The 21,003-nt window shown below is 48.4% G+C and overlaps 1 protein-coding gene across 4 annotated transcripts in view; it reads right to left on the bottom strand.

Annotated features, from left to right (window-relative positions):
• Positions 1–21,003, bottom strand: part of SORBS3 (sorbin and SH3 domain containing 3) — a 57,354-nt gene that overhangs the window by 15,880 nt on the left and 20,471 nt on the right. For all 4 annotated transcript variants that reach the window (XM_040414784.1, XM_040414785.1, XM_040414782.1 and 1 more), the window contains exons 10-11: positions 10,692–10,806; positions 9,020–9,124 (exon numbers count right to left, since the gene is read on the bottom strand). In XM_040414784.1, coding sequence (XP_040270718.1) covers positions 9,020–9,124; positions 10,692–10,806 — 220 coding nt within the window. The remainder of the gene's footprint in view (positions 1–9,019; positions 9,125–10,691; positions 10,807–21,003) is intronic.

Below are 21,003 nucleotides of genomic sequence, written 5' to 3'. Positions count from 1 at the left end.
GCATAGAGCTGGGGACATTGGCTGCTAGATGGCCGCTAGCACATCTGCAATACCCAGTCCCCATAGCTCTCTGTGCTTTTATTGTGTTAAAAAAACGTTTTGATCCATATGCAAATGAACCTGATATGAGTCCTGTGTCCGCAGCACCGCCCCGCGTCCTCCGAATCTCCTCCTTGCTGGCTGACGTCACAGAGCTGGAGCGCCGAAATCTCGCGATGCGCGAGCTAGCGCATGCGTAGTTCGTTCCCTGTGCTGATGCCAGCACAGGGAATGAACATGATGCCGACATTGCGCATGCGCTAGCTCGCGCATCGCGAGATTTCGACGCTCCAGCTCTGTGACGTCAGCCAGCAAGGAGGAGATTCGGAGGACGCGGGGCGGTGCTGGGCTCAGAAAATTGGACTGATCTCCGGACACAGGACTCATATCAGGTTCATTTGCATATGGATCAAAACGGTTTTTTAACACAATAAAAGCACAGAGGGCTATGGGGACTGGGTATTGCAGATGTGCTAGCGGCCATCTAGCAGCCCATGTCCTCAGCTCTATGCACGAAATCCTGGTGACAGGTTCCCTTTAAAAGGGGCATATGGATGTGTAACAAGTTTATACAGAGAATATGCAGTGGGGAGGGGGGGGGGGGGTGACCACCAGGACCCCCATGAGAACAAGGGCCCTTGTGTCTCCTTGTATGAATGGAGCAGGACTGCTGGAGATTGCCAAGTGCTGTACTCATCTTTCTCCAACAGTTCTATAGAGAGTCAATGGAGTGACTAGACATTCTCTCCATTCATACAGGAGACTCAGGACCCCTGTTCCCATCATCATAGGGGTGTCAGTGATCCCCAATGATCAGACACTTATCACCTTTATTATGGTACAACCCCTTTAAGAAGTAATGTCAATGACTAAGGAAGTGTGCGCCCTCTCCAGCAATGGATCCATGGGCGCTGAGCTACCCTCAGTTTGGGTTATTGAGTGTTTTGCCAGTTAACCCTTAATTTTTAGAAGCATGCGTTAACTACAGTGTGGGTTCTCCCCCAAGGCCAATGTCTTTAAAACTTAAAGGCTATGCACACCTTTGGGTGCAATTTTTTTTATTTATTATTGCATTGTACTTTTTTTGAGCTAAAAATAATTATTAACAATATGGAATCATTTTTTCTATACAGAGCTGAGATGCTCTACTATCTGTCTGTGGATTTTCTGTCTTTTCCGTCATCTGAGGAGCAAAAGGACTCCTTATCTCTGCTCTCTGACATTATAAACACTAACTATAGCTCAGTTCTTATCTTACTGATAAGAATGTGGCTAAAATAAGTGTTTAGTCTACTTTCACACTCGCCTTTTGGTTTTCCGTTTGTGAGATCCGTTCAGGGCTCTCACAAGCGGTCCAAAACGTATCAGTTTTGCCCTAATGCATTCTGAATGGAAAGTACCAGTCACACAGTTAACCTTTTTGTGACAGAATGGCTTAATATTTTTAATAAAGGCCAAATGAAAATATGAGTAAAATGTAATCATAAAAAAAATTGTCTCCAAAGGTGTACATAGCCTTTGTTTTCCAGTCTAATAATATTGATAACCTCAACACAGGATAGGTAATCTATATCAGATCGGTGGAGGTTCGACTCCCCGACCCCCCTGCTGAGCGGCGCTAGATCTACCGCTGAGAACAGAGTCGGAAGAACAGCTCCATTCAAAGTGTAGTGGCCGTGTCAGGGTACTGCAGCTCAGCTCCAGTTCACTTGGATACTGCAGTAATCCGACACGGTCTCCGCACTCTTTTTTTTTCTCCATGACTCTTCTTACTCCGCTTCTGTCACGTTGTTAAAAATTATTTTCACCTAATCAATATGCAAAGTTAGGTGACAACTTCTGCGAGAATTCAAGCGTGGTCACATTGGTTGTCAGCCAGTTAAGAAATGTCTCAACAGAATTCTCAATAAAGCCTTATGAAAGTGCTTGTCTGGCCAACATTTATTATTTTTTTTATGAAAAAGGGTCAGACTGGTTTTAAAAACATAAAGGAATATTAATAATTAATAAATAATAAAAACATTAATAATATGAATTGAAAATATATTGATATTATTAATATGAATACAATTATAATGTATGTAAAAACATAATTATTAATATTTATACAATAGTGCTATTATTACTTTTATTATTATCAATAAAATATAAATAAATAAAATAATAAATAATACAAATATTACGGAATATTCATGCACCTCACGCAATCCCCCATTGCTCCCATTCTGACACCAGGTCACCCGCTGGCCTCTTGACGCAGAAAGGTGACCCCTCAGCCAATGACTGACTGAGGTGGGTCACCAGTATGGCTAGTGATTGGTTGAGGAGTACGTTTTTCCCGTGTCAGGAATTAGAGACCCAGAAAACATCAGAACCGGCTACAGCATGATGGGAATTGTAGTTTTGCAACAGCTAGAACGTCACAGGTTGGGGAACACTGCAGAAGACAATACAGCTAGTCTACCTGCAGTACTGTGCAGGAGCACATGTGACAATCTGAGCTCTGCTTCATCTGTACGTCCTTGGTTGTAGTCCCCAGGACACTGACAGTACTGAAAAGTGTGGTATTAAACGCTGTGACTCACGTACAAGGAATGGAGCACGTTGTAACCCAGTTATACAGGTAGCAGACGTCATCCCTGATCCGGAATTCCTCATATTACGTAGCAGGGACGGGTTCTCAATATTGATGATGCAAACACATGCCTTCAGAGGTTTCAGCGTTCTATCAGTTCCTGGGAAAGCTGGGTGACCATATAAAGTCAACAGGGTTGTCAGGGGCCCCTTGCTGCTAAGCTCTGCCACCCGTTGGCCAATTTGGCAGCACAGCCTGGGAACCTTGGCTACTGCTCTACAGTAGTACAGAAGCCTCCCTGTACAGCTGAATGTTCGCCCCTTTCAGCCAACCGGTTGTAGCCATCAGGGGCCCCCTGATTTCTGGGGCCACAAGCATTCCCTTAGTTTGCATGATGGCAACGTCCATGCAACTACCATGGGTGGACACGGCCTGGCTGGGTGTAGACAGCTGCTCCCTTTAATCTCAAGTATCGCGGATCTGCTTCATTATGGATTGATCTCCTTGTTCTACTTTGTCGGGACAGATTTGCCATTCAGGGAACTAGGAAAGATGAGAGACAACCAATATGGCCGCCATTATCCTTCTCACAAGGCTTACTCAGCTTTCCCAGTCCCTAGCCTAAGAGCTCATGCACACGACCAATGTTTTTGTCTGCTTTTTTTGCAGGTTGGACGTGGACCCGTTCACTTCAAATGGGGCTGCAAAAGATGTGGCCCCGATAAAAAAAGATGGAACTTGTCCTATTCTTGTCTGTTTTGAAGTCAAGAATAGGCTGTGTTAAAAGGGTCTGCTAAAAAAAACGGATGCAACACAGACTTCACCCGTATTTTTTGCAGATCCACATTTTGCGGACCGCAAAATACAGACGGTTGTGTGAATGCACCCTTAGGCCCTGTAAAAAATCAGACCGTGTCCTATTCTTGTCCGTTATGCGCAAAGACCACAAAAACACCAACGGACGTGTGCACAAGCCCTAATTGTGAACTGTTCTACCTGCTAAGGACTCATGCACACGGCTATTGACAGTTTTTTGGCCCGGAAATTGCCGTTACGCAAAACACGGATACCAGCCGTGCGCGTTCCATATTTTGTGGAATGGAACATCCTGCCCTCTATAGAACTGTCCTATCCTTGTCCAAAATATGGACATGTTTTATTTTTTGGCGGGGCTGCGGAACGGACATACGGATAGCACACGGCGTGCTGTATGCATATATTGCGGCCCCCATTGAAGTGAATGGGTGTGCATCTGATCCTCAAAAAATGCGAATCAGATGCGGACAAAAAACAGTCATGTTCATGAGCCCTACGGGTGTATTCACATGACCGTATGTATTTTGCGATCTACCCTTTGTAACAATGGCAGACAAGAATCGGACATGGTCTATCTTTTTTTCCCTGGGCTGCGGAACAGACATAGGGATACGGAATGCACGCGGTGTTCTGTCCGCATTTTTTGCAGACGCAATGAGATGAATGGGTCTGCATCCAATCCGCAAATAATGCGGATCAGATGCAGACCAAAAATATGGTTGTGTGAATACGGTCTAATTCTCCAGGTTTGCCATTCAGGGGATTGGGAAAGCTGGGTGCAGGCAGTAACAGTGGTCATACTGGGACCATTAATTCTAAATGCTTTAAATCTTGGCGAATATCAGCGCCACCTCTTGCCGTCATGTTCCACCTCAGGCTCAGGAATTTCCGGGTACGCCTGATCTGACGTGTCACGTTTTGGCTGTCATACTCCTAGTGATGACCCTGCTGTATTATTCATGTTTACACGCCTATGGCAACAGCGCTGGTGTCAGCTTCATGAGATAGGTGTGTATCCGGAAAGTCCTTCACCACTGTGCTGCGTACATTATACGGTTTTATATTAATGTGAATATGTCACACAGAGAAGCTTTGTGCAACATCATAGGATCACGTGGGACCTATGGCATCTGCTCCTGGTACCAGCATTTGCGCAGGGAATGCTGATACAAGATCAGTATATGGGCCCCTTCCTCTCTAGGTAACCCCCCCCCGCACATACGGATCCGTAATATGGTGCTCATACACTGCTGTGGGTCCTTACTGCACTTCAGTGTGCTCCGATTTTATAGGGAGGCACCCGGAGGCTTCTATTACAGATGCATATGTAAGGTGTAACTAGAAGCTCCGTGGCCCCAGTGCAAAATCTGTATCTGGGGCCCCATCTACAATGTGCCACTTCTATTACTGGTGTCTGTTAGTTGTCAGGAGGCTTCTGGGCCCCCACAGGCATAAGGGCCTCTGCTACGTCTGCACCCTCGATAGCCACGTCCCCGGAAAGCATAGGGGAAGTTAGACAGTAGGGAACATATGCTATTTTTGACTTTTGAGCTGGCCTGCGGCCCTAATGCCTGCAGGGCCCCTATGCAGCTGCACCAGTTGCAGCTATGGTATGTTTGCCCCTGAGCACTAATGTCACTTCATTAAAGCCTTGTCAGTTTGCTACACAATGGGTCAGAATTATCAAGGTGCTGTGAAATGTAAGGGGCCCTTCAGGTAAATGACCTTACATCTGTCATTCAGCTTGGATGGGCCCCTTTGTGTGGCCCCTTATTCTTCAGCAGCTGGTTTGCCTAATCTGATTTCTCTCTGGGTGCCCTGATCTATTAGCAGACAAACTCTCAATTATATAGGGAGCAATTACAAAGTCACCCCAGTGCCTCCTAACAGTTCCCCCATAACAGTGCAATACAAAGCGCCCCCACATCAATGTCAGCCACAGCATTCTCATTACAACCTCAGCAACAGTGACAGTCACAGCTGCCCCATAACAGTGACAGTCACAGCTCCCCCAGAACAGTGACAGTCACAGCTCCCCCATAACAGTGACAGTCACAGCTCCCCCATAACAGTGACAGTCACAGCTCCCCCATAACAGTGACAGTCACAGCTCCCCCAGAACAGTGACAGTCACAGCTCCCCCATAACAGTGACAGTCACAGCTCCCCCATAACAGTGACAGTCACAGCTCCCCCATAACAGTGACAGTCACAGCTCCACCATAACAGTGACAGTCACAGCTGCCCCATAACAGTGACAGTCACAGCGCCCCCATAACAGTGACAGTCACAGCGCCCCCATAACAGTGACAGTCACAGCTCCCCATAACAGTGACAGTCACAGCTCCCCATAACAGTGACAGTCACAGCTCCCCATAACAGTGACAGTCACAGCTCCCCATAACAGTGACAGTCACAGCTCCCCATAACAGTGACAGTCACAGCTCCCCCATAACAGTGACAGTCACAGCTCCACCATAACAGTGACAGTCACAGCTCCCCATTATAGTCACAGTCACAGCTCCCCCATAACAGTGACAGTACCAGCTCCCCATTATAGTCACAGTCACAGCTCCCCCATAACAGTGACAGTCACAGCTCCCCCAGAACAGTGACAGTCACAGCTCCCCCATAACAGTGACAGTCACAGCTCCCCCAGAACAGTGACAGTCACAGCTCCCCCATAACAGTGACAGTCACAGCTCCCCCATAACAGTGACAGTCACAGCTCCCCCATAACAGTGACAGTCACAGCTCCCCCATAACAGTGACAGTCACAGCTCCCCCAGAACAGTGACAGTCACAGCTCCCCCATAACAGTGACAGTCACAGCTCCCCATAACAGTGACAGTCACAGCTCCCCCATAACAGTGACAGTCACAGCTCCCCATTATAGTCACAGTCACAGCTCCCCCATAACAGTGACAGTCACAGCTCCACCATAACAGTGACAGTCACAGCTCCCCATTATAGTCACAGTCACAGCTCCCCCATAACAGTGACAGTCACAGCTCCCCATTATAGTCACAGTCACAGCTCCCCCATAACAGTGACAGTCACAGCTCCACCATAACAGTGACAGTCACAGCGCCACATTATATTCACAGTCACAGCTCCCCCATAACAGTGACAGTCACAGCGCCACATTATATTCACAGTCACAGCTCCCCCATAACAGTCACAGCTCCCCCATAACAGTGACAGTCACAGCGCCCCATTATAGTCACAGTCACAGCTCCCCCATAACAGTGACAGTCGCAGCTTCCCCAGAACAGTGACAGACACAGATCCCTCATAACAGTGACAGTCACAGCTCCCCATTATAGTCACAGTCACAGCTCCCCCATAACAGTGACAGTCACAGCTCCACCATAACAGTGACAGTCACAGCGCCCCCATAACAGTGACAGTCACAGTGCCCCATTATAGTCACAGTCACAGCTCCCCCATAACAGTGACAGTCGCAGCTTCCCCAGAACAGTGACAGACACAGATCCCCCAAAACAGTGACAGTCACAGATATCCCATAACAGTGGCAATTACAGCTCCCCCAGAAAAGTGACAGTCACAACTCCCCCAAAACAGTAATAGTCACAGCGCTCCATTATAGTGACAGCCACAGTACCACCATAACAGTGACAGTCACAGCTCCCCCATAACAGTGACAGTCACAGCTCCCCCATAACAGTGACAGTCACAGCTCCCCCATAACAGTGACAGTCACAGCTCCCCCATAACAGTGACAGTCACAGCTCCCCCATAACAGTGACAGTCACAGCTCCCCCATAACAGTGACAGTCACAGCTCCCCCATAAAAGTGACAGCACCCCCATAAGAGTGACAGTGACAGCACCCCCATAACAGTTAAAGGGAGTCCTTCACGCAGATTCACCCTATTACCCTAATAACAGTGTTATGTCCACGGCATCCCCCCTATTAAAACTGTGCTTACCGTTAGTTCCTTGCTAGCATTGTTGTGCAGAAAAACACTATTAATCCGCATGCAAATTAGTCTGTGAAGGTGCCCTGTATTAACCTCCCTCCTCCCGTCCGTAATCCCGCGCATGCGCCGATGAACGCAATATTGGCGCGTGCGCATTGAATGAGCACTGTCGGGCCGGGGCATCGCAGTTTAGCGTGCGCATGCGCGGGATTACGGACGGGAGGAGGGAGGTTAGAACAGAGACTAAGGGTGGGCAGATGCGGGGAGGGGGAGTGGCTTCGTATGAGAATGACCCAGGGGCCTGGGCACCGGCCGTTGTAACGCCGCTCCTGGGCACCTTCACAGACTCATTTGCATGCGGATTAAAAGTGTTTTTCTCCACAACGATGCCAGCAAGGAACTAACGGTAAGCACAGTTCTAATAGGGGGGATGCCGTGGACATAACACTGTTATTAGGTTAATAGGGTGAATCTACGAAACAATGATTGTAAAGCATTTTAGAATTCTCACAAATCTCTTTACAGATCTGTACTTTGATGCTCCTCTGTAATTCCTCCTGGAAATGTATGAATAAATTGATGACTGAGCATTATCATTCTCCTGGTCAATATAGCTGCATGATTAGACACGGTCAGGCAGTGTAGGGCATGCCCCATGGACAAGAGGAATTGTAACTCCCAGTTTAAAATTTATTTCTTACATTTTTAGGAAGAATTACCCAAGATTGGCACAATAGAGAGTTGTAAGAACAGATGCTCCAGAATTTTCATTTTATGGGAAATGCAAGCATTTACTAACACATAGATGTCAGGAGAGGTGACAGGCCCCCTAATGGTGACAGTAAACTGCATACATCAAACGTATCCATAGGGTGCTCTTCACCGGGACACGGGCCTAAAGAGTGTCCTGTCGTGGTCTGTTGGGCTAGCATACATTGGTATACATTTTAGGGCTCATTCACATGACTGTAGTCTGTCCGTGACCGCATTGCGGACTGCAAACGGCAGGTCTGCAATATACGGGCACCGGCCATGTGAATTCCGTATCACGGATGTGGACCCTATTATGACTTGAATGGGTCCACAATCTGCAAGATATGGAGCAGTGCGGAGGCACGGATCAGAAGCTCATGGAAGCACTATGTAGAGATTCCGTGGGCTTTTGGGTCCGTGCCTCCGCCATGCAAAAGAGAGGGCATGTCCTATCTTTTGCTGTATATTGCGGATCGTGGACTGATTCAAGTCAATGGGTCTGTTCCGCAATACGGGATTCACATGGCCGGTGCACATGCATTGCGGATGGCCATGGATGGAGGGCACAGACGGCCTACGGTCGTATGAATGGGCCCTTATTCTGCTCTTCAGTCTACTGGGCTATTCCATATGAGGAAAGAAAGCGTGTTACACATAGTGGTGGGTTCCACTGTATGTCTATAGCGGGAAATCCTCCTGACGAGTACCTGTATTGGACACCGAGACCTAAGAGATGCCTAATTAATAAGTAATGAGAGGGGAATATTCATCTCCAGCACAGCCGTCTTCTGATTGACGTGGTTTACGATCTGGTTGCTACGCTCTCTTTTGTTTGTTTGCACATGTAGGACTGACAGGTAGAGGAGTGACGGTAACACCGGGACCTGCCCTTACTTTACGTAGTGGTAGCTCTGCTTCAGAATCCGCCTTGAAGTCATAAAGAGCAATTCCCGAGAGTTGGGGGGTGTCCAGTGGTTCCTGCTGACCGGGGGATAGAACCTGTAGGGGCATGCAAACATTGATATATTAGGGTGATATGGATATTCAGCTACGTGGGACAGTGAAACCTACAACCAGTGGCCCCGTAGCAACATGGGAACCCATTATGGTGCTGGGTTTTGCCATACTGAAGGACCTGTTGTCCTTCCCCCCTCTCCTTGCCCTTCCAGTGACTCTTCGATCAGTTCTTCGCTCCCTCACATGCTGGAGTTGGCCATACACATTAGATTAATGACCATTGAATGTTTATGGGGTCTCCCGACAGATGTCGAGGGAGAGAAGGGTCGGTCTGTTGGATTTCAACATGCGTGATCTACTCATAAGCCAGCATTGTATTCAATCAGCGGATATCTCTCCCAACCCCTCTTCTGTACGCACGCCTGCTCGGCCGAGTGTGCATGTGTTCTGAATGGGGAGAGAGGAATAAGCCACTGCTGGACAAATGAGTGTTTGCTCGTTTGTTAGATGATGGGGGTGATGTTTACACATGGCAATGATCAGGCACCAGCCGATGTAAAAGGATCTTAAAGGACACTATACTGACATGATAACGGTATATCTCTGTCTAGACAAGACACTCTTCATTGTGTGTTACTGAGTTAATTAATCTTTCTAAGCTGATATGGTAAAGGTGATCGCTATGAGTTGATCAGTCATGACGAGTTGATCAGAGGACACAATCATGATGAGTTGATCAGGCATCACCAGTTGATTATGAGCAGAGTTGATCAAAGTACATGCTGCTTATGAGCAGATCTATCAGTCGAGCACGGGCAATGATCATTATGAGCTGATCTGTCACGAGTTAATAATGGAACACGACCACGAGCTGATTAGTCATTTGTGTTGACCACAGGACAAAACAACAGTATATTATGATTTTGACTAAATCAGCTATTAGGAGTGGATCATGTGCAATACACATTATGAGGTGATCAGCCATGATGAGTTGATGATAGGGTACAATTATTATTCTTGATCAATTATCATAAACAGGAAATGATCGCTATGAGTTGATCAGACATTAAAAGTAGATCAAAAGCAATCATCTTTATTTAATTACAAGACATGATCATTATGAGTTGATCAGTCAGTATCGGCTCATCATGGGTAATGATCGTTATGAGTTGATCAGATATAAGTCGAGGTGGTTGTACATGCTCAGTTTCATCCTTCAACTGCCTCCTGAGCTGTAATAAGGAGAGATCTGCAGCAGAAAGGACACGCCCCCTGAGCTGCCAGCTTGAAATAAATCTATCAGATCAATTGAAGCAATGTATGAGGAGATCTCTGGATCCATGTGAGGTAAAGGGCTGGTTCTAGTTTTATTAGAAAAAGATTGCCATGTGCTATATGATGTCTGATTATCATTTTTTTTACATAAATTATGGGATAAACCTCATTAAATATAGACTTCTCAGAATATTGTATGTATATGAACAGTTTGAGACAAAAATGGATATTAATTCCACTCTGCTACATCTGTTCCTGTCTGGCCCCAGGATTTCCTTGGTGTGCGGTATGAGACATACAACCAATTAGAGGACATGTGTACTTAGTTACATACCCTGACGTAGCTCTCCGGGAAAAGGCCTAGTCTTCCATCTTGTTCTCCCAGCAGCCAGTGCTCATCTATTTTCTTGAGGATGTTAACCGTGGTCCCACGCTGCAGGGAAATCTCTCTGTCAATGGAGAAATAGAACACTAAGGCCTTTGCTGCACATTTTGTGAGATGCAAATATTCTAGGAATTGCTGAGCTGTTTGCCACTAGTGTAACACCCCAGAGTCGTGTTACCACTTCTGCACCTTGTTACTGTCTTTATTGTGCTAACAACACGTCATCTGATGTATTTCTGTCCAGGTCCTATACAATGTGCATTCCTAATGTCTTTATGCAACTGTTATGTTTGTGTAATATGCCTGGTTCACAGCAGGTGGCAGCAAACACGGCAGAGGTGTACTTAGGCTACTTTCACACTAGCGTTGTTTTAATCCGGCGTTCAATTCCGACACCGGAACTGCCCGCCGGATCCGGAAAAACGTGTGAAAACGGATTACATTTGAATCCTGATCAGGATTTTGATCACAATGAAAAAATGCATTGGAAAAAACGGATCCGCCATTTATGGACTTTAACTTTTTTTTCACATTTTTCGGGTTTAACATGCAAAAGCCGGATCCGTTTTGACTGAACACACAGTGCCAGATCCGGCGTTAATGCAAGTCAATGGGAAAAAGGCCTGATCCGGCGTTCAGTCAAAGTGTTCAGGCTTTTTGGCCGGAGGTAAAAATACTGCATGCTACGTTTTTCTGAAAAGCCTGATCAGTCAAAAAGACTGAACTGGAGACATCCTGATGCATCCTGAAGGACTGACTCTCCATTCAGAATGCATGGGGATAAAACTGATCAGTTCTTTTCCGGATTTGAGCCCCTAGGACGGAACTCAGCGCCGGAAAAGAAAAACGCTAGTGTGAAAGTACCCTTAGATAGAATGGAACTTATCATTCTATTCTAACCCTCTCTGGAGAGAAGTGGGCTAGTCCTACTGTAGTGTCCCACTATGTAAATGTGGGCACTACACAAGGGTCAATTGGGTCCCGTTGTTCTCCACCTCCTGTGGAACATGGTTATGGTATTTTATATTGCATTTCAATGTATATTGTCATGTTATTTATGTTATCTCCTGTGTACCAGGCCTGTTAGGGGTGTAGTTCCTCATTCTAGGCAGTAGAGGGAGCTAGGGAACCCCCTAGTGTATATATAGTCAGGTCCAGACCAGAGAGGAGAGAGTGTTTAGAAGCCAACTGTGCACCTTAGCCAGAGAGTAGCTGAGGAGCAGCTTCTGACATGCAGCTAGATAGCCCAGGCTTCTAGTTTGCCTTCAGGGGAAGAGTTTACCTCCTGAGAAACTAAGTTCTTATAAAAGTACAGTGCAGAGCCAAGTTGATTCCAGCCAAACAGAGATAGCTGAAGGGCAGAAGGATATATTTACAGCAAGGAGTCATATACCAGAGGAAGTTTCCCCTACCCAAGGATAAAGCCAGCAATAGGGCATACGGGCCTTGGAGAAAGTCAGACAGGATTCTGAGAAAGTGCAGCCTGATCTGTAAGTGTTTAACCCTCTGAGTATCTTGCAAGAACATTGCCTGCCGTTTTATATAAAGACTGCCTGTTACGACCTTTTACATGTGGAACTGCTTAAAGACTGTAAATAGTTGAACTGTTCAGTAAAAGGAAGTTTTGGTTCACTGCAACGTGTGTTCCTCAATTATTACTACAACAAATCGGTGTGCCACCGTTACCGGCACTGGCGTCACGAACTTAAAGGGATCTTGCCACCGGCACATTAAACCTGCAACACCCAGGGCACCTCACCTATCACCTGGCCTGGTCCCTATACACAGAGAGTGCCCCAGAGGATCCATGTGCCAGCCTCTCCATCACTGCTGTACGCCTGCACAGGGTATATAAAAACTGTGAGTACCAAGAGCAACCCTCGGTTTGTTAACTACCCCTGTGACCTCACATTCGCTCACCCTGCAGGGCTGCGTACTGCACTACTTCCTGCAGGAAGGGTGGGGAGCAGTTAGCTCCAGTTTAGTTTACCCCCTGCAAGGGGAAGGGTGTGCAGGGGCACGTCTCTGCTGGACATGCCCACGCCATCCAGAGCACCTTAAGCTCTGCTGGCAGAAGCCTAAAAGCCTCAGGAGCCAGGAGTAAACTTCATTGGCTGAAGAGCAGTCCCACTACAGAGTGAAGTGCAGCATAAAAGAAGAAGCCAAGTTATCAAGTCAGCTTGTCAGTACAGCAGAGTGAGAGAAGGATATAGCAGAGTTGAGTTTGCCTGCCAGTTTAATGCTAAAGCCTGCTGGAACCAGACAAAGCCTGTAAACTGTTTGAAGAAATGTTTATTCAAAGTAAAGCTGCCATGAACTTTATCCCAAGGTCTGGACTCAAGTTATTCTTTCCAATCCCTCAATTATTACCCCTATTTATTGCTTCAGAGCCAAAGCCTGAGGACCAGCCATATCCAGGTAGGAGCACCATAACACACAATAAGACACATTTAGGCCGCACTATACCAGTCGGCATCCCTACACCTGGGACACGATATAGGAGGGCCCTGGGGGGAGGCGCCCGTTCTACTAGATTAAAGGATACCTTGACACTAGTGCATTTCAGAGGCTTAGAAGACTATTGTCCACCGTGGATCTTCGTTCTATCTTTCTTTCTTAAATGGATTATCCACTTTTAATAAAACTCTTTCATATCTCTTCTGTAGAGATGATTAGGGCCTGTAGTCTCCAAAATTGGAGCACCACAATCAGGGCCGTCTTTAATATTGATTGGACCCTGGGCAAAAATTTACTTGGGCCCACTGGATCCTGCCTTCCCACACCCTTGCATGCAATCACGTCCTCCACCGCAACAGACACACAAAAAATCCACACACCTGGTAGAGTACAGTGAATGACTGTAAATACTTCCAGTTCTGAAGACTCCAGCGGCTCAGGATCAGTGCTCTAAGCAGCTGGGCTCAGGCTGGAAGTGGGCACCGCTCTGCAGGAAGGAGACCGGGGCTCGGCTCACCCTAGTGTTACAGTGCATCCAAGCACCCCACAGTATGCAGTATAGCCCCCTAAAGTATACAGCACCCCACAGTATACAGTAGAGCAGTAGAGCACTCCACAATATACAGCTCCCCACAGTATACAGTAAAGCAGTATAGCACCCCACAGTATACAGCACCTCATAGTATACATTAGAGCAGTATAGCACACCACAGTATACAGCACCCCATAGTATACAGTAGAGCAGTATAGCACACCACAGTATAACACCCAGTATACAGCACCCCACAGTATACAGCCCCCAACAGTATACAGTAGCTTACAGTATATTAGCATAACAGCCCCTGTCACTTTTTCCTGATGTAATTTTCACACAAAAAAGCTCCACAAGTCTGGCAAACTTCTCATGCAGCAACACTCCTGGTAGACAGGACCTTTGATGACCTCATAGCCATGTGACCAGTAATATTGCTAGGTTACTGGTCACATGGTGATGATGTCATCTAAGGTCCTTAAGAGAATCACAGCTCTCATAGTTTGCTGCCTGGAGTGCCGGCAGGCAGGCAAGGCATGGCATGGCAGCAACCCCCTGTGTAGCTGACAGCCTGACAAACGGGGCAGTGGCCAGTAGGGCTCAAGAGGCAGCTGCCTTGGGCCCCCCAGGAGCAACTGGGCCCGGGGCAGCTGCCCCTTTTGCCCCTTGTTAAAGACGGCCCTGACCAAAATTAACATGGTTGTTTTAGTAAATCAATTAGCTTTACAGATTGCCTGTATGCAAATTGGCTCACTTCTGCCTTACAGGGACTCCTCCATGGCTGATATGAGCTAATTTGCATACTTTCTTCCCATGGAGCATTGCCTGAAAATAAGTCTCCTACACCTATTCAGTCTATTCCAGGGGTGGCCAACCCGCGGCTCGCGAGCCGCATGCGGCTCCTCGGACCTTCACTTACGGCTCTCAGAGGAGCGCGGTCTCCTCTACATATGCGGCTCGCAGGGGAGCGGGCCAGGGATGTCGCAGGTTTTAAAAATATTAGCAGCACAGGGGAGAAGGAAGAAGAAAGCAGTCCCCTCCTCCTCCCTGTGCTGCTGCCGCTGCCACCAATGAGAATGCAGAGGGGAAGAGGAGGGGAGGGGCTGTTTCCACTGCCACCAATGAAGTTAACTCACTCATTTATTCAAATACAGGAGGCGGGTTCTGGCCGCAGAGTCATATAGCCCGCACCTGAGGGGTTAAGTGCCGGGGAACGCAGCAGAGAGGCCAGGTGTCGGCTATGTGATTCTGCCGCCACCCGCCTCCTGTATCTGTATTAAAGGTTGTCATTGGTGGCGCAGTGCACCCCCCCCCCTTAATACATGCAGGCCCGCGCTCTGACCTGACACTGTGCACGTCAGGTCACTGTGGAGAGGTCGCCACAGTCATCAGAGCAGCGGCAGCAGAGGTAGGATAAGCCTCCTACACAGTTTTATTTTATTAAAGTACTGATCTGGGGGTCTTATCTGACATGGGGGTAGTATGAGCTCAGATAAGACCCCCAAATCCTCATCAGACCCACAAAATAAGCCTCCCCAGTGCTCACATAAGACACTAAAAAGCAGACACCCCATACTCACATCTCCCCTATGTCAAATCACCCCTGAGCATCTGAGCATGGGGCGGTCATCTGAGCATGGGGCGTCATCTGAGCATGGGGCGTCATCTGAGCATGGGGTGTCATCTGAGCAAGGGGCATCATCTAAGCATGGGCGGTCATCTGATAATAAGGCGGTCATCTGAGCATAGGGCGGTCATCTGAGCATAGGGCGGTCATCTGAGCATAGGGCGGTCATCTGAGGATAGGGCGGTCATCTGAGCATGGGGCGGTCATCTGAGCGTGGGCGGTCATCTGTGCATAAGGGTGTCATCTGAGCATGGGGCGTCATCTGATAATAAGGTGGTCATCTGAGCATGGGGCGGTCATCTGAGCATAAGGCGGTCATCTGAGCATGGGCGGTCATCTGTGCATAAGGATGTCATCTGTGCATAAGGGTGTCATCTGTGCATGGGGTGTCATCTGAGCATGAGGCGGTCATCTGAGAAATCTTGAAACACATTGTGAAAAACAAAGATTGCCAGAATTCTCACTAAAGCTGTCTACATTACAGGTAGGAAAGGTGGTTTAAATGCACTTTTAAATGTTTGATAACTCAATTGCAGTAATACTGTCGTGTGCACGCATATTTGTGTAAACGGATAGCTTGTGGCTCTTGGCAGTCATACGATTTTTTTTTCTGGCTCTTTGTGTCTGTAAGGTTGGCCACCCCTGGTCTATTCAATGAGAACCACTAATCAACCCCTAAGGGGTATGACCAGCACACCATCCTGCCAACTTTCCTGGCAACAACACCAAGAGGCTGCCAGATTAACTATTTGCTTGGTATGTTCCGCTTCTCAGCCTCCTGGCTAAGATTAAGTGTAGTGTCTGTTCTTATCAGTCTGCCTTGACTTGCTGACTCAGGTCCTTTAGGTACCCCCTGCACGCGGCCTTTGCGCATCGTCAATTAAATTTGGCTTCAGCTCACTGCTGCTATTGGGTGTAGGGCTATTCCCCTAGGAACAAGAGTGTTCTGGTCTCTGACCTGCTCTTGGCCTGTTGCTTAATAGTCTGGGTGTACGAAGTTAGACAGTGCTTACTTGAATCTCGACAGCCGAAGACGACTATTGGAAGATTTTCTCCGACTGCGATCAAGGAGAAGATCTTTGCGAAGACTCGACGAGTAACTCCGACGACGAAGATCTTCGACTTCGGGGAACCCCGGCGAGGAAAAGAACCTCGGCGAAGACCTTCCCCCGAAGAGCTCCGCCCAGCAAGGAGAAGATTTACATAGCTCCGCCCACCAGTGGCAAAAGTGATATCTTGCGAAGCTTCTCCAGGGAGAGGAAGGCAAAAGGGAAGAAGCCATGGCCTCAACCTCCAAGCCTCCCACAACCAAGAAGAATGCTACAGAACAGAGAAAGGCCACGGAAGAAGCCCACCAGGATCCTTCAGCCTCCACTTCACTGGCTTCTGATCAGACTGCACCCTTTCCTCCGAAGCAGGCAAGAAGCCCAGCCCTGACTCCCCACCTCTGGAGCCATGGATGAGGCAGACGGTCGTCCTGAAGCTGAAGGAGGTAGACGGGAGAGTGCCGGACATGAGCCAGAACGTGTTTGGCAAGAAGATGGTCCTGGAACAGGGATTCTCCAAGCCAGAAGTGGTGAACATCCATTCCTTCATCTCAGGGATGTTCTACATTACATTTGCCTCCGTGGCCATCTGCAAAAGGTACTGGGAGATGGTGAAAGCGGCGAAACCGGACTCCCCTTTCAAACGCTTTGTGGGCAGCTGCCCAGTCCAGAGGGAAGAGAGGAGAGTGACCGTTTCCATGCGGAACCCACACATCCCAGGCAAAGACATCGTCACCTACCTGAAGAGCTTCTGCACCGTGGTGAGGGAACCCACCCACATCTTTGACGGAAACGGCTTCTGGATCGGCAAGTGGTCTGTCATTGTCCGACTGAACAAGGATCCTACAGCCCCGGACGGCATGCAGCACCTGCCTCAGGAGTTTTCTCTGCGCAACTCTTCGGCACTTATATTCTACCAGGATATGCCACAGATCTGCAGGAAATGTGGAAAGAAGGGCCATGAGTTGAAGAACTGCAAGGAGGATCCTTGCCGAATTTGCCGAGTCACAGGCCACTAGACCAAAGACTGCCCAAAGAGGACGACATGCAACCTGTCCGGACTGTCCACCCACATATACAAGGACTGTCCAGTGAGAGAACGCACCTGGGCAGCCGTCGCAGCCAGAGCTCTGGGCAGCGGGAACCCCACCCAAGTCTCAACTCCGGCAGTGGCAAAACCCAAGGTGAAGCCATCAAAGAAGGAGGGTAAGCAGACATCTGCCCCCGGACACGCTCCCATGTCCTCCCTTACCCAGCCAATCCACTTCCTCCCCGTCACCACCACCACTGAGGCTATCCAAATTCAACTGCCCATCGTCACCTCAGTGGCACCTCCCTGCACCCAGAGCCCAACCTGCCCTATTGCCACAGCACAAACCGCTCCTGCAGCTGCTGCAGTCTCCTACGAGGAGGAATATCCAGCTCTCTCGTCCCCATGTGTCAGGCAAAGAAAGAGGAAGGAGACGGACAGCTCTGTTGCTGACCACTCCAAGAAGGGTTGTAGGGTAACTAAGCTGTATCGTTTCCGCTAGCCTGTTTTTTTCTCTTACATGATGGCAAATTTTAACCTTTTTTCCATTAATGTTAGGAGCATTAGGGAAAGGTCTAGGTGTCAGACGGTGCTAGCTTTTCTTGCTTCCCAGGTTGCCGACGTGTACATGTTACTCCCTGAGGAACACGGACCCGAAGGCCGCCGATAAATTCCTGTCAGGTATCACTAACCATCTTGACCCTGCAGGTGTGGAAGCAATGGATGACCCTCTGATGGTGGGGGAGGTGCTCTCTGCCGCTAGATCCTTTATGTCCGGCAGGACCCCGGGCAGTGACGGTCTTCCAGTGGAGCTCTATGTAGTGCTGGGGTATCTGATCTGTCCGGACCTGCTGGAACTCTATGAGGAGATGGTGGTGGAGGGTAGAATGCCCCCATTGTTGGGGGAAGGAATGATCACGATCTTGTACAAGCGGAAGGGGGAGAGATGTGACCTTAAAAACTGGCGTCCCATCTCTCTCCTGAACGTGGACTACAAGATCCTCGCCACGGTGCTAGCCAACCGGCTGAAGGTTGTCATTGGTGGGGTCGTCCACCCGGACCAGACCTGCGGCATTCCTGGCCGCAAGATCGCAGACAGTCTCGCTCTCATGAGAGACACGATACAATACATCAAAGACCTCCGTGTACATGCGGCCCTGGTCAGTCTTGATAAGGAGAAGGCCTTTGACCGAGTCAGTCATGAATTCATGGGCAAGGCTTTGCGCAAGCTGGGTTTAGGCAGGAGGTTCTGTTTGTTTGTTAACCTGATGTACCTTGATATCTGCAGCACGGTGCTGGTGAACGGCTGGAAGACTGAATTTCCGGTCCTCTGTGGGGTCAGACAAGGCTGCCCTCTTTCACCTCTCCTTTTTGTTTGTGTTATAGAACTCTTCGCGGAGTCTATCCGGCAGAATGGAGAGATCAGAGGGATCACCGCACCAGGACCAGGACACTACGAGGTCAAGTACTCGCTGTACATGGACGACGTGACCGTCTTCTGCGCTGACCGGCGTTCGGTGACTGCACTCGTCCAGACCTGTGAGGAGTTCGGACAAGCTTTAGGGGTCAAAGTCAACTGCGGGAAGTCGGAAGTCATGCTCTTCGGGGACTGGCAACTGGCTTCTTCTGCCCCCTTCCCATTTATCATCAAATCGGATTTCTGGGAGTCTGGTTTGGGAAGGAAGTGGCAGCCCCCAAGTCTTAGGAAGAACGCTTGGCCAAGGTCAACCAAAGAATCGGACTGTGGAGCCTCAGACAGGTCACTATTGAGGGCAAAGCACTCGTCCTGTGTAACAAAGTTCTGCCTGTGCTAAAGTACACCGCACAGGCATGGCCCCCTCTTGCCACTGTTTCTAGGGCCATCACCAGGACAGTGTTTCGCTTTGTTTGGGGATCCAAGATGGACAGAGTGAAGCGAAGCATCATGTGCAAAGAGCCCCGCAAGGGCGTAAAGGGCATTCCGGACCTGCCCACTTTACTGCGGATGGCCTTTGTTTGTGACAGTGTTCGCTGGACTCTGAGAACAGCCAATGGCTCTGTGGGCAAGGCTAGGTCTCGCTTCTTCCTCCTGCCCCTCTGGAGGGGTCTGGGCTGGGACAAGTGGGAGAGCTCCATCCCTTACAACTGGCATGCTCCCTGGTACTATGGAGATGTAGTTTTGGGAGTGCCCCTTTGCACAGGGCCTGTTGGATGCCCTGGAACATGAACTCAAAGACTCTGTGCCGAGGAAAAGCCTGCACAGACTTCGGTGCTGTACAGACTATTTTGTGGGATTCATACTGTTGAGGCCATCCAGGAGGCCTGGCGCCTTATGAACTGTTTTAAAGACGCTATATGGCTTGCCAGAAACCGGCTTACTTTCAGGAGGGAGAACATGTCCGTCCTGGACTGCCGCAGACTTATCCACAGCCTGTTGCGGAACTACAACATCTTGGACGTCGACAACGAAGAAGAGGAATAAACCCCTCTCCTTCCCCCTCTCCCCCGTTTGTCTCTGTCTTCTCAATAAAGCTTCAGGCATGTGATCTCCCCTTCCTCCCCCCTCCTCCCTATCCCCCTCCCCTCATCACTGTCTAAATGCTTTGTTGGAAGGTTTTGTGATTGAATAGGTATGCTAGTGTAGCATGCATTGCGATGTTTAGTGTAGGTTAGCCTGTGCTTTACATAACAATACCATGCTTGCAAAGACGATTGTAAGTATTTATTAAGTGCTGCCTCGTAGACTGCACTGCGTCGCAGTACTAAGTATGTATGTTTGATTGTAATAAAGGTGTCTTCAATAAAATTTGCTTGGTATGTTCTGCACCCCTCTGCAAAACCCCGGGGAGAGTCCTGACCTAGTTGTTGAAGCTCTGTGCCGACACCTTGGGTGGCAGCCTAGGTGAAATCTGGAGCACAGACCTGGCGTACCCTCGGCTGAGGGTTGCCTGAGCGTACTCCCGACTTCGGCTGGGCGTTGCCTATTTTGTCTCAGTCCCTTGCAGGAGCTTTCTGGCCCGAAGGGACTGGGAACGGTTTATAGGGGGCCCTTCTCTTATGGAGAGGGCCTGTGATGGACCATAACCTTGTGCATGTTTTTGTGTGGCACGCTGCACGATTTTGTTGCACGGGTGTAGAAAGCATGCTCCTCTGGCTTTTTAATTTTTTTTATAAAATTTGCTTGCCTATAACTAACAGTGAATGAAATAAATGACTTGAACAAATGACAAATGACATGAGTGATATTTAACCCTAGAAGTAGTCCGCTCGGGCACTGCATAGTATGGAGTCAGCAGAGCACTGGTGAATTTTAATGCACTATTCTCCTCAGCATTTGGTGACCCCGCTCTGTAACTTAACGTGGTCTCCACTTTGTAGTTGAGTTGCTGTGGTTCCTTCCACTTTACAATAATACCACTCGCAGCTGATGGTGAAAGATCTAGGATGGAAGACATTTCATGAAGTGATTGTGACAGTGGTGACATCCTAGTACAGGACCATGCTGGAATTCAGTGAGTGCTTTCCAACAAGTCATTCTATCACAAATATTTGGAGACTGCATGGTGTGGGGCTGGATTTTATACACCTGT

This window comes from Bufo bufo, chromosome 1 (genome assembly GCF_905171765.1).
Source record: "Bufo bufo chromosome 1, aBufBuf1.1, whole genome shotgun sequence".
Lineage (NCBI taxonomy): Eukaryota > Metazoa > Chordata > Amphibia > Anura > Bufonidae > Bufo > Bufo bufo.
The sequence above is the reverse complement of the archived record's forward strand: the minus strand, read 5'-3'. Positions and strand labels throughout refer to the sequence as shown.